The sequence below is a fragment of the Somniosus microcephalus genome, chromosome 1 (genome assembly GCF_052327205.1).
Source record: "Somniosus microcephalus isolate GS21.2 chromosome 1, FLI_Smic_1.0, whole genome shotgun sequence".
NCBI classification, from domain to species: Eukaryota; Metazoa; Chordata; class Chondrichthyes; order Squaliformes; family Somniosidae; genus Somniosus; species Somniosus microcephalus.
This window is the reverse complement of record NC_140987.1, coordinates 39,870,287-39,883,019: the sequence shown is the minus strand read 5'-3', so window position 1 is coordinate 39,883,019 and position 12,733 is coordinate 39,870,287. Positions and strand designations below refer to the sequence as shown.

At 46.3% G+C, this 12,733-nt stretch overlaps 1 protein-coding gene across 3 annotated transcripts in view; it reads right to left on the bottom strand.

Annotated features, from left to right (window-relative positions):
• wdr17 (WD repeat domain 17) overlaps positions 1 to 12,733 on the bottom strand; it is a 242,168-nt gene that overhangs the window by 98,809 nt on the left and 130,626 nt on the right. For all 3 annotated transcript variants that reach the window (XM_085977976.1, XM_085977929.1, XM_085977981.1), the window contains 2 exons: positions 9,135 to 9,265; positions 3,108 to 3,233 (listed from right to left, as the gene is read on the bottom strand). In XM_085977976.1, coding sequence (XP_085834102.1) covers positions 3,108 to 3,233; positions 9,135 to 9,265 — 257 coding nt within the window. The remainder of the gene's footprint in view (positions 1 to 3,107; positions 3,234 to 9,134; positions 9,266 to 12,733) is intronic.

Sequence of the window (12,733 nt, the reverse complement as noted above, 5' to 3'; positions counted from 1 at the left end):
ATCGATAGATATTTGGACTCTAGGGGAATCAAGGGATATGGGGGTAAGGTGGGAAAGTGGAGTTGAGGTCGGTGATCAGCCATGATCTTATTGAATGGCGGAGCAGACTCGAGGGACAGAATGGCCGGCCTACTCCTGCTCCTATTTCTTATGTTCTTATGTAATTTTTAGGTCTGTCTTTCAGATTTAGAAGGTTTCTCAGAGGTTAACACAGATCAAAAAATACACATTACTATTTGAAAAACATGTTATATAAAACACCTGTGTTACCTCTTCCTTAATGCTTCCATTTAATCGACCATTATGCTTAAATCCCGTCATCACTGCAGAAATGCATATGCTGTAAGTACATATTTTTCCTTTTGTTTCCCGCATTTTTTAAGCGCTGTTTTCTCTTTCGCCAGCAAGTGCACCCTGGCCAGGGAAGTGGCTGAACTCCACTTCGTATCCTATCTGCTTGTGATTGGGAACTTGCCTCCTAGAAAACTGCGGGTTAACACCCACGTTCTACCACTGTTGTGCACTGCATTAGGGATCTTTACTACATTTTTTTTTCATTCACGGGATGTGGGTGTCGCTGGCAAGGCCAGCGTTTATTGCCCATCCCTAGTTGCCCTTGAGAAGGTGGTGGTGAACCGCCTTCTTGAACCGCTGCAGTCCATGTGGTGAAGGTACTCCCACAGTGCTGTTAGGGAGGGAGTTCCAGGGTTTTGACTCAGCGACGATGAAGGCACGGTGATATATTTCTGTCAGGATGGTATGTGACTTGGAGGGGAACTTGGAGGTGGTGGTGTTCCCATGGGTCTGCTGCCCTTGTCCTTCTAGGTGGTGGGGTCGCGGGTTTGGGAGATGCTGCCAAAGAAGCCTTGGCGAGTTGCTGCAGTGCATCTTGTAGGTGGTACACATTGCAGCCACAGTACACTGGTGGTGGAGGGAGTGAATGTTTAAGGTGGTGGATGAGGTGACAATCAAGCGGGCTACTTTTTCCTGGATGGTGTCGAGCTTCTTGAGTGTTGTTGGAGCTTCACTCATCCAGGCAAGTGGAGAGCATTCCATCACACTCCTGACTTGTGCCTTGTAGATGGTGGAAAGGCTTTGGGGAGTCAGGAGGTGAAACACTCGCTGCAGAATACCCAGCCTCTGACCTGCTCTTGATGCCACAGTATTTATGTGGCTGGTCCAGTTAAGTTTCTGGTCAATGGTGACCCCCCAGGATATTGATGGTGGGGGATTCGGTAATGGTAATGCTGTTGAATATCACGGGGCGGTGGTCAGACGCTCGCTTTTTGGAGATAGTCAATGCCTGGCACTTCTGTGGCGCGAATGTTATCTGCCACTTATCAGCTCAAGCCTGAACGTCGTCCAGGTCTTGTTGCATGCGGGCATGGGCTGCTTCATTAAGACCGTAGTTCAGATTTAAGCGTATGGTAGTGTACTGGTTTTGTTACTGGACTAGTAATCCAGCAGCCTGGATAACTAAACCAGTAACATGGGTTCAAATTCCAATGTAGCAAATTGAGAATTTTAATTCAGTTTCAAAAATAATGAAATAAAAAGAATAGTATCAGTAAAAATGACCATGAAGCTGTTGGGTTTTTATAAAAACCCAACTGGTTCACTGATGTCCTTTAGGGAAGGAAACCTATCGTCCTTACCCAATCTGGCCTAATTGTGACCAACGTGGCTGATTCTTAACTGTCCTCTGAAGTGGCCCAGCAAGCCACTCAGTTGTATCAAACCACTACAATACCACAGGGACTGCAGCGGTTCAAGAAGGTGGCCCACCACCACCTTCTCAGGGCATCTAGGGATGGTCATTAAATGCTGTCCTTGCCAGCGACGCCCACATCCCAAGAATGAATTTTAAAAATATACACTTCAGAACTGAATATTGGCCCAGAAATTCGGGTCTCCACGGGTGAGTACGCACGGGGTACTCACCCGTAGGCCCAATGGGCATGCCGGTTTCGTGCATGCACTGCGCATGTGCGGGAAACCGGAACTTCCGTTCCCTGAAAGGAAGGGGTTCACAGGTGGAACGCGTGCGCTGGAGATGCAGCGCGTGCGCATCGAACTTACGGTTTTTTTGCAGGTTTCTCTGGGAGGGCAAGTCTCCAGCAGTTAGACTTTTAAAAAGCAGGCGCAAGGCCTGCTTTTAACAAGGTAAGTGGTGAATTAATTAAAATTAAAACATTTTTTCCACAGGTTTATTATTTTTAAATACTTTAAAGAAAGGTAAGTTTATTTTTAGTCCCGATAGAAAATGTAATTAATTTTTTCAAAAATTTAAATTATTGTTTAAAATAGTTATTTCATGTAATTTATAGTTATTTTAAAAACGTGATTTAAAAAAAAAAATTATTTGAAGTTTTAGTGATGTTTTGGGGCTTATAGTATTTATAGGTTTGACAGCTTTTCCTGTCAAACTTATGAATGAAGCATTCCCTGCTACCATTGGCTCTCCGTGGCCCACGTGATCCCAGGGGATGCTTCGAACTAACTGCGTCCCTGGGATACGCAAGCACTGCGCGCCGGCAGTTGGAGCAGGCCCAGGATCGCAATCCCACGCGGGCCCACAGCACAACGGCCGGCGCGCAAGGTAAGTGCAGGTCGGAGGCTTGCACCCGCGGGAAGCCCCCGACCTGAATTTCTGGGCCTATAATGTTGCTTAAAACTGTAAATAAAACAACAACTGGTCTGGCTAATTTTTCAGAAAGCACAAAAAAGTTGCTAAGGTGTCAGTTTTCGAGCTGAGATGACCGGCAGTGATGTCAGGAAGACTAAAATGGGGAATAATATCCTGGTTCTCTTGCGAATTATTGTATTGTCTTGAAAATGCTTTGTGATATCAGGAACCGATATGCTTGCATGAAAAATAGCATCCAAAGGAATTCAACATTTTAACCTGTTCATTACTTTTAATCGCACAGTGTAACATCAATCCGCATGTGTCACGTTTGACCTTGCAGAGAGTTGAATCGCAGAATCCTTTCATTATTTAATTTGTTTGACATTCGTCAAATATTTTCCTTTGTGAGCCTATCTATAATTTGAGATGCTGGATTAATTTGAAATTGTGTGATAAACCCTCTGCAAACATTACTTACAGTTTTGAATCTGACCAGGTGTTTCATATGCATTACTCCTTTGCAGTAGTTCTGTGGAAGCAGGCTGTCATCCTGGTCTTTTAACACAGCCACCAAGTCCCAGAGATTCTTACTGCCTCCTGGGGGCTAAAAAGAACACATTCAAGCAACCACGCCTGGAGTACCGCGTACAGTTTTGGACTCCTTATTTAAAGAGCAGGTTGGGCCTATACTCATTGGAGTTTAGAAGAATGAGAGGTGATCTTATTGAAACATATAAGATTTTGAGGGGGCTCGACAGGGTAGATGCAGGGAGGATGTTTCCCCTCATGGGGGAATCTAGGACGAGGGGGCATAGTTTCAGAATAAGGGGTCGCCCATTTAAAACAGAGATGAGGAGGAATTTCTTCTCTCAGAGGGCCATGAATCTTTGGAATTCTTTACCCCAGAGAGCTGTGGAGGCAGAGTCATTGAATATATTCAAGGCAGAGATTGACAAATTTCTGAAAAACAGGGGAATCAGGGGGTATGGGGAGTGGGCAGGAAAGCAGAGTTGAGGCCAAGATCAGATCAGCCATGATCTTATTAAATGGTGGAACAGGCTCGAGGGGCCGAATGGCCTACTTCTGCTCCTATTTCTTATGCTCTTATTTGCGGGGGGGGGGGGGCGGGGGGGGGAGCAATATTTCCATGTCTGGAACTGTTGCCTGTTACATACAGATCCAAGTATGGAAGCTCTAAATGAAAACAGAGGTTAATGGCAAGCAATGAAGGTCAAATATTCAAATGTCAGAGAGACCACTGAACAGACCACTACAGGTAGACTATCCTTTATCCGAAAACCTCGGGACCAGCCGAGTTTCGGATAAAGGAGAATTTCGGATTTCGGAAGGTGGGTCGGCGGGGGTCCGCGGGGGGGGTCGGCGGGGGGTCGTGCGCACGACTTACGCTGACGCTCAGCGTAAGTCAGTCGGGGTCGGCGGGGGTCGGGGCTGGCGGGGTACGCGGGGGGGTCGGCGGTTGTCGGGGCTGGCGGGGTCGGCGGTTGTCGGGGCTGGCGGGGTCGGCGGTTGTCGGGGCTGGCGGGGGGGTCGGCGGGGGGTTGTGCGCACGACTTGCCCTTTATCCGAACTTCCGCAACCGGAACCCTCTAAAAACCAAAGGTTTTTTCGTTCAGCGTAAGTCGTACGCACGACTTACGCTGAACGAAAAAACCTTCGGTTTTTAGAGGGTTTCGGTTTTCGGAAGTCCGGATAAAGGGTAGTCTACCTGTACCATCATTACCAACAAATTACAGCTGCACAGCTATAATATTATGTCTCTTGACACTTCTCGTCTTAAACACAACTCATAATTTGAGAAGAAAATAATAAAATAGAACCGTCCAAGTGTTTGCAAATTTCCTAAATACCAATACCAACAACAAATTGATGTAGCAGATATATTTCTACCGTAGAAAATGTACTTAGCTGTCACATATCCTCGAGCAGGGAGGTTGTGCTTGAATTGTATAAAACACTAGTTAGGCCGCAGCTAGAATACTCGTGCAGTTCTCGTCACCACATTACAGGAAGGATGTGATTGCACTGGAGAGGGTGCAGAGGAGTTTCACGAGGATGTTGCCTGGGCTGGGGAATTTTAGCTATGAGGAAAGATTGGATAGGCTGGAGTTGTTTTCTTTGGAACAGAGGAGGCTGAGGGGAGACCTAATTGAGGTGTATAAAATTATGAGGGGCCGAGATAGGGTGGATAGGAAGGACTTATTTCCCACAGCAGAAGGGTCAATAACCAGGGGGCATAGATTTAAAGTAATTGTTAGAAGGATTAGAGGGGATTTGAGGAGAATTTTTTTCACCCAGAGGGTGGCAGGGGTCTGGAACTCACTGCCTGAAAGGGTGGTAGAGGCAGATTTAAACACATTTAAAAAGTACTTGGATATGTACTTGAAGTGTCGTAACCTACAAGGATACGGACCAAGTGCTGGAAAGTGGGATTAGGCTGGATAGCTCTTTGTCAGCCGGCACAGACAAGATGGGCCGAATGGCCTCCTTCTGTGCTGTAAATTTCTATGATTCTATGAATGGGCTGTGAGAATCACACTCAGAACTCAGAGTAAACAGAACCATTGCCAATCCATTGTTAGAAAGCAGAATTTATTCATGCTGAAATATATTGTACCAGTGGATGGATTATTCAAACACAGGGACCTGGGAGTTAATGTGCATAGGTTCCTGAAGGTGGCAGGACATATTGAGAGAGTGGTTAGCAAAGCATATGGGATCTTGGGTTTCATAAATAGAGGTATTGTGTACAAAAGTAGAGAAGTTATGCTGAACCTTTATAAAGTGCTGGTTAGGCCACAACTGGAGTATTGCGTCCAGTTCTGGTCACCACACTTTAGGAAGGATGTGAAGGCCCTTGAGAGGGTGCAGAGGAGATTTACCAGAATGGTTCCGGGGATGGGGGATCTTAGCTACAAGAACAGGTTGGAGAAGCTGGATTTGTTTTCCTTAGAGCAAAGGAGGTTGAGGGGTGATTTGATCGAGGTGTACAAGATTATGACGGGTTTGGATAGGCTAGACGGGGAAAGGCTGTTCCCACTAGTTGATGGTACAAGGACTAGGGGACACAGATTTAAGGTTTTGGGAAAGAGTTACAGGGGGGATGTGAGGAAAGACTTTTTTTATGCAGCGAGTGTTGAGGACCCGGAACTCGCTGCCGACGGAAGTGGTGGAAGCGGAGACACTCAATGTTTTCAAGGGGAGACTGGATAGGCACTTGAGGGAAATAAACTAACAGGGCTACGGGGATAGAGCGGGGGGAATGGGACTGACTGGATTGCTCTACAGAGAGCCGGCACAGACTCAATGGGCCGAATGGCCTCCTTCTGTGCCATTATGACTCTATGACTATGACAGTGATCAGGTACTAATGTGTGGTACGAGTCAGCAACAGCAACAACAACAATACAAAGGCAAAATATTGCGGATGTTGAATTTTGCCATCGACCTGAAACGTTGGCTCTGTTTCTTTTTCCTCAGATGCTGCCTGGCCTGCTGAGTATTCCCAGCATTTTCTGTTTATATTTACACAATGACGACAACTTTAAATTTACACAGCGCCTTTAACATAGTACAACAAGGCAGTTCACAGGAGCGTCATCAAATAACATTTGACACCGAGCCACTTAAGGAGACTTGACGACAGGTGCCCAACAGCTTGGTTAAAAGGGTAGATTTAAGGAGCGTCTTAAAGGAGGAGAGAGAAGCAGGGAGGTGGAGATGTTTAGGGAGGGGGTTTTCAGAGCTTAGGGCCGAGACAGCTGACGATACACGGCCGCCAACGGTGGGGCGAAGGAAATCGGGGGATGCACAAGAGGCCGGAATTGGAGGAACGCAGGACTCTCGGAGGGCTGGAGGAGGTTACAAAGATAGGGAAGGGCGAGGCCATGGAGGGATTTGAACACAAGGGTGAGAGTTTTAAATTTGAGATGTTACTGGACTGGGAGCCAATGTAGGTTAGGGTTGATGGGTGAGCGGGACTTGGTGCGAGTTAGGATACGGGCAAGAGAGTTTTGGATGAGTTGAAGTTTACAGAGCGTGAAAGATGGGAGCCCGGCTGGGAGATCATTGAAGTACAGGTAGACTATCCTTTATCCGCACTTCCGAAAACCGAAAACCTCTAAAAACCGAAAGTTTTTTCGTGGAGCGTAAGTCGTGCGCACGACATGACCCGAGTGGCGCCAAACATGACAGGAGTGGTCCGGGAGCTCTGCCTTTCCTTGTGAGCAGGGCAGAGAGTCACAGAGTTCCCTCCTGGGTAGGAGATTGCAGGCCGAGCCGGGCAGTGTGAAGGAGGTGCCGGGAGAGTGAACCCAACAATACAGCGGCCCGTCCGATAGCTGCAGCGGCCCGTCCAATAGTCTTTTCTTCCCCCCACCCCGCCTGACCTGATTTGCGGGCCAGCTTAGTGTAGGAGTCAGCCGATATCCGGCTTTCCCACAACTGGCGGCAGCAGTCGAGCCCCAGACCCCCGCTAAGTCAAGGAATTCAGATACGGAGCAGGGGGAGCCGGAAACATCGATCTAACGGCAGAAATCAGCAGCCGTTTTGTTAGGTTTTTTTCTTCCCCTAGCATTTTTTTTCTTCCCCTGGCATTTTTTTAAACAGTCAGGCTGTGGAAAGAGTCTCTGTAGCTTAGCAACAGCTTCAGAGAGGCTTCCAAGGCAGGGCCCGAGTGTTTACAAGCTGTTGCTAAGCAACAGTGTTTGTTGTCAGATACGGAGATGAAAACCTTCTGAAATCCGAAAAATTCTGAAAACCGAAACACAGCTGGTCCCAAGGTTTTCGGATAAAGGATAGTCTCCCTGTAGTTGGGTCTGGAAGCAACAAAAGCATTTATCCATATTAAACATAATAAAAGTATTTACATTAAATAACACAAGTATTAAAGGCCAGATAGAAGCACTCTCTATTGCTGCACTAGTAATGGAACTGCTTTCTGTTCAGAGACACGGTTGGCGTCCCACCCTTAGCAAAGAATGTCTTTCCAGCCAAATAATAACAATCTTTGGTGCTGGGACAAATATCCCTTTCCTTGATTCCCTCAGTACTCAGAAACACAGAAAGTTAACATGCAGGTACAACAAGCAATTAGGAAGGCAATTGGTATGTTGGTCTTTATTGCAAGAGGGTTGGAGAACAAGAATAATGAAGTCTTGTTGTAATTATACAGGGCTTTAGTGAGACCACACCTGCAGTAATGTGACCGGTTTTGGAGTAATGTGCCTCCGTACCTAAGGAAAGATATACTTGCCTTAGAGGGAGGTGCAACGAAGGTTCACTAGACTTGATTCCTGGGATGAGAGGGTTATGCTATGAGGAGAGATTGAGTAGAATAGGTCTATACTCTCTGGAGTTCAGAAGCATGAGAGGTGATTTCATTGAAACATATAAGATTCTGAGGGAGCTTGACAGGGTAGATGTGGAGAGGTTGTTTCCCTTGACTGTAGAGTCTAAAACTAGGGGGCATAGTCTCAGGATAAGAGGTCAGCGATTTAGGACTGAGATGAGGAGAAATTTCTTCACTCAGAGGGTTGTGAATCTTTGGAATTCGAGGGGCCAAATGGCCTACTCCTGCTCCTATTTCTTATGTTCTTATGTTACTGAAGTACATGAGTACGACGAGGGAAACAATTATATTTAATGGCTTTGAAATTAAAAAAAAAATTAGTTCCTGGGATGTGGGCTTCGCTGGGAAGGCCAACATTTATTGCCCATCCTTATTATCCACGAGAAGGTGGTGGTAAGCCGCCTTCTTGAACCGCTGCAGTCCGTGTGGTGAAGGTACTCCCACAGTGCTGTTAGGGAGGGAGTTCCAGGATTTTGACCCAGCGATGATGAAGGATCGGCGATATACTTCCAAGTCAGGATGGTGTGTGACTTGGAGGGGAACTTGGAGGTGGTGGTGTTCCCATGCGCCTGCTGCCCTTGTCTTCTAGGTGGAAGAGGTCGTGGGTTTGGGAGGTGCTGCCGGAGAAGCCTTGGTGACTTGCTGCAGTGCATCTTGTAGATGGTACACATTGCAGCCACGGTACGCCAGTGGGGGAGGGAGTGAATGTTTAAGGTGGTGGATGGGGTGCCAATCAAGTGGGCTGCTTTGTCCTGGATGGTTTCGAGCTTCTCGAGTGTTGTTGGAGCTGCACTCATCCAGGCAAGTGGATTACTTCTAACACATCCATTTGAATTTCCTCTCTGCGCTATTTCAGCAGAATTGTTAAGCTCTTTAAAATAAATGGGTTGGTGCCTCTACTAAAGCAGCGGAAAGAGGAAGTTAGTGTTCCAGCAATATGCAAATGTAGGCTCAGCATCAACTTTGTGAAATACTTTGGCAGTAAACTTAGCTGGCAGTAAATCTGTAAATGCTGCAGAAAGACAAAGCCAGGGAGAGACTTCCCTCGAATACGAGTTAAAGGTCGGGTCCAATTCCCGCATCAACAAAGAAATGCGCACCTTCATGAGACGGAGCGGTGACAATGAAAGGACTTACTGACAAACATTCAGAGAACCATCTCAGCTTCTTTATCCGCACATTACTTGTGAGCTTATCCAGCTCTTGCTTGATATCGCGGGACACTTTTCCGCAGAGCAGAGGCGGAGCGCCCGATGCCATTGCACGATCTGAAAAAGAGTGGATTAGTTTAGGTGTGAACCGACTCAATAAGGGGGCCCCTCCTGGTTTGCTGCCATTCTCGTACAGGAACCTGTATGTACTGGGGATCAGTCAGAGGTCACAGTCTAAGGATAATAGGACTGAGATGAGGAGGAATTTCTTCACCCAGAGAGTGGTGAACCTGTGGAATTCTCTACCACAGAAGGCAGTTGAGGCCAATTCATTAAATATATTCAAGAAGGAGTTAGATATCTTCTTCTTAGGCAGTCCCTCGGAACCGAGGATGACATTAAAAATGAGTTCTCAGGTGACTGATAAGTCCAATGCGGGACCTACAGTCTCTGTCACAGGTGGGGCAGACGGTGGTTGAAGGGGCAGGTGGGTGGAGTGCTTGGGTTGACGTGTGCTCCTTAGATATATTTCTTAAGGCTAAAGGGATCAAGGGATATGGGGAGAAGGCAGGGACAGGGTACTGAATTTGAATGATCAGCCATGATCTCATTAAATGGTGGAACAGGCTCGAGGGGCCGAATGGCCGACTCCTGCTCCTATCTTCTATGTTTCTATGTCAGAGGATGGCATTAAGAATTTTGAGAGGGCCAGATTTTCAACCCTACTCAAAAAATAATGCATCGTGAATGTGAACAAGATGGGTCAGACTTTGCTGGAGTGGGTCATCTCGCGGCATGCCCTGTTAGTTAGACTTGTTTGCGCAGGTTCAGGTTTTGAAAAATTTTTACCCACAAGGTTTCTGGATGAACGAGATGATAACGGCGCAGCAAGGGCAACAGGGCATCTGGGACCTTGGTGAATGTGGGGTCAGACAGTGCATCTCCTTAACCAATGAGATTTAAGGATTGAGAAACAAACAGAGGAAGGACGGAGAAGGAGGGTGAATTAGAGTGTGTGAATTCAATGTCAAATCAGGCACAGAACAAGAATTAAAGAGAGGGAAAGAAAGACTGAAGAGAAAGAGAAAAAAGAAAAATAATGGGTAAGAAAGAATAAATACATTTTAAATTCGGCATTTTTAAAATCTCATAAAACAATTCACAACCTGAAGGAATGAGACTCCACACTTAGAACTGTTAACTTTCTGGGCCAGAGAGGTGCATTGGCAGTCTTTAACTATTATCACGTCGTTAAAGGGGTACTTACATTATTAAGTACTAGACTTAACTATTTGTGGTGCGTTTAATGGGCAATTAATTTGCAAATGCAGCAACAGCATGAAAATCATGGGGAGGGTAAGTGTGAGATGATGTTTTCACGAAGCTAACAGTGGGGCGGCGTAATTCATCCAGCAACTTGCAACGATTCACAATTCACAGGGCATCTCTTCCTCGCCAGAAGTTGCTGGCCGATTTACGCATTGATAACGGCGTGAGTCGTTCAGACGCTGTTATACTTTCAGCAGAATCTGGCCCAGTGTGATTAAGGTACCAACCGGTAAGAGCACAGCTATGTATAAGACTTAACATAAGAACATAAGAACATAAGAAATAGGAGCAGGAATAGGCCACTTGGCCCCTCAAGCCTGCTCCACCATTCAATAAGATCATGGCTGATCTTGGGCTCAAAGCCACTTCCCCACCCGCTCCCCATAACCCTTCACTCCCTTATCTTGCAAAAATCTGTCTATCTCCACCTTAAATGTATTTAATGACCCAGCCTCCACAGCTCTCTGGGGCAGAGAATTCCACAGATTTACGACCCTCAGAGAAGAAATTCCTCCTCATCTCAGTTCTAAAAGGGTGACCCTTTATCCTAAAACTGTGCCCCCGCATTCTAGATTTCCCCACGAGGGGTATCTATATGTTTCAATAAGATCACCTCTCATTCTTCTAAATTCCAATGAGTATAGGCCCAACCTGCTCAACCTTTCCTCATAAATCAACCCCCTCATCTCTGGAATTAACATAGTGAATCGTCTCTGAACTGCCTCCAATGCAAGTATATCCTTCCTTAAATAAGGAGACCAAAACTGTACGCAGTACTCAAGGTGTGGTCTTACCAATACCCTGTACAGTTGTAGCAGGACTTCCCTGCTTTTATACTCCAACCCCTTTGAAATAAAGGCCAACATTCCATTTGCCTTTTAGATTACTTGCTGTACCTGCATGCTAACTTTTTGTGTTTCATGCAAAAGGAGCCCCAGGTCCCTCTGAACTGTAGCATTTTGTAATCTCTCTCCATTTAAATAATAATTTGCTTTTTTATTTTTCCTGCCAAAGTGGATAACCTCGCACTTTCCCACATTATACTCCACCTGCCAAATGTTTGCCCTGGAGACGTTTACCTTTCCTTGCACGAAACAAACAACGCTGTGAACAGGGGTACATAATGATCACCAGCAAAGACTAATTAACTCCTCCACCCCAGTTAGTTGTGCATTATAAAATCGGACGTTGTTACTTCTCTGACAGCTCAGTTGGTGAATCTTCCTACTCCCCTGAGGCTCACACATGCAGAATGGTCTCTTGAATGAAGAGAGAAACTGTTCCCGTTGGCGGAAGGGTCGAGAACCAGAGGACACAGATTTAAGGCGATTGGCAAAAGAACCAAAGGCGACAGTAGGAAAAACTTTTTTACGCAGCGAGTGGTTATGATCTGGAATGCGCTGCCTGAAAGGGTGGTGGAGGTAGACTCAATCGTGGCTTTCAAGAGGGAATTGGATAAGCACCTGAAGGAAAAAAAATTTCAGGGCCACGGGGAAAGGGCTGGGGAGTGGGACTAGCTGAAGTGCTCTGATGGCACGGGCTCGACGGGCCGAATGGCCTCCTTCTGTGCTGTAACCATTCTATGATTCTAGTGATGTGTGGCTGGCATCTGAGGGACCGTAAGCCAACAGGCGTCATTGGCTGCGGCAGTCACCTTCCAGTTCTGATGAAAGGTCATCGACCTGAAACGTTAACCTTCCTTTCTTCTTCCCACAGATGCTGCCTGACCTGCTGTGTATTGCCAGCATTTTCCGTTTTTATTTCACGGCTTCCAGCATCCGCATTAGTTTGCTTTTGCTTTAGGAGTCAGTGGCTGATGGTTTATGCTTCTGTGCTCGTCAGCTTCCGTCTTGGGTGGGAAAAATCGGGCGGTGAGGGTGGGTGGGTGGGAGAGGGGAACCGACGAGCGCAGAAATGGAACGCCCTGGTTCAGTGTCTTCCGGAAGAGGCAAGAATATTTCAAGCAAAGAAATCAAATCGTCAAGTTTTTGAGCAAAGCTAATCTTCAGCTGGAACGAACAACTGAATTCCAAACAGAATTCCAATCGAATCCCAATTTCATTGAATCCCCATTTGCTGGTTAGCTGAAGCTCTGAGAAAACACACATTACCAGAACAAGAGGTCACGTCGAAACCATTTGTGTTTATTTTCTTGAGAAACTAAACTGAAGGACCAAGACCATCCAGGAGGACAGACTCAAGGTTCAAAAAAAAAAGTAGGAAGGACAATGAGATAAATCGGGAAGTATTCGGGTG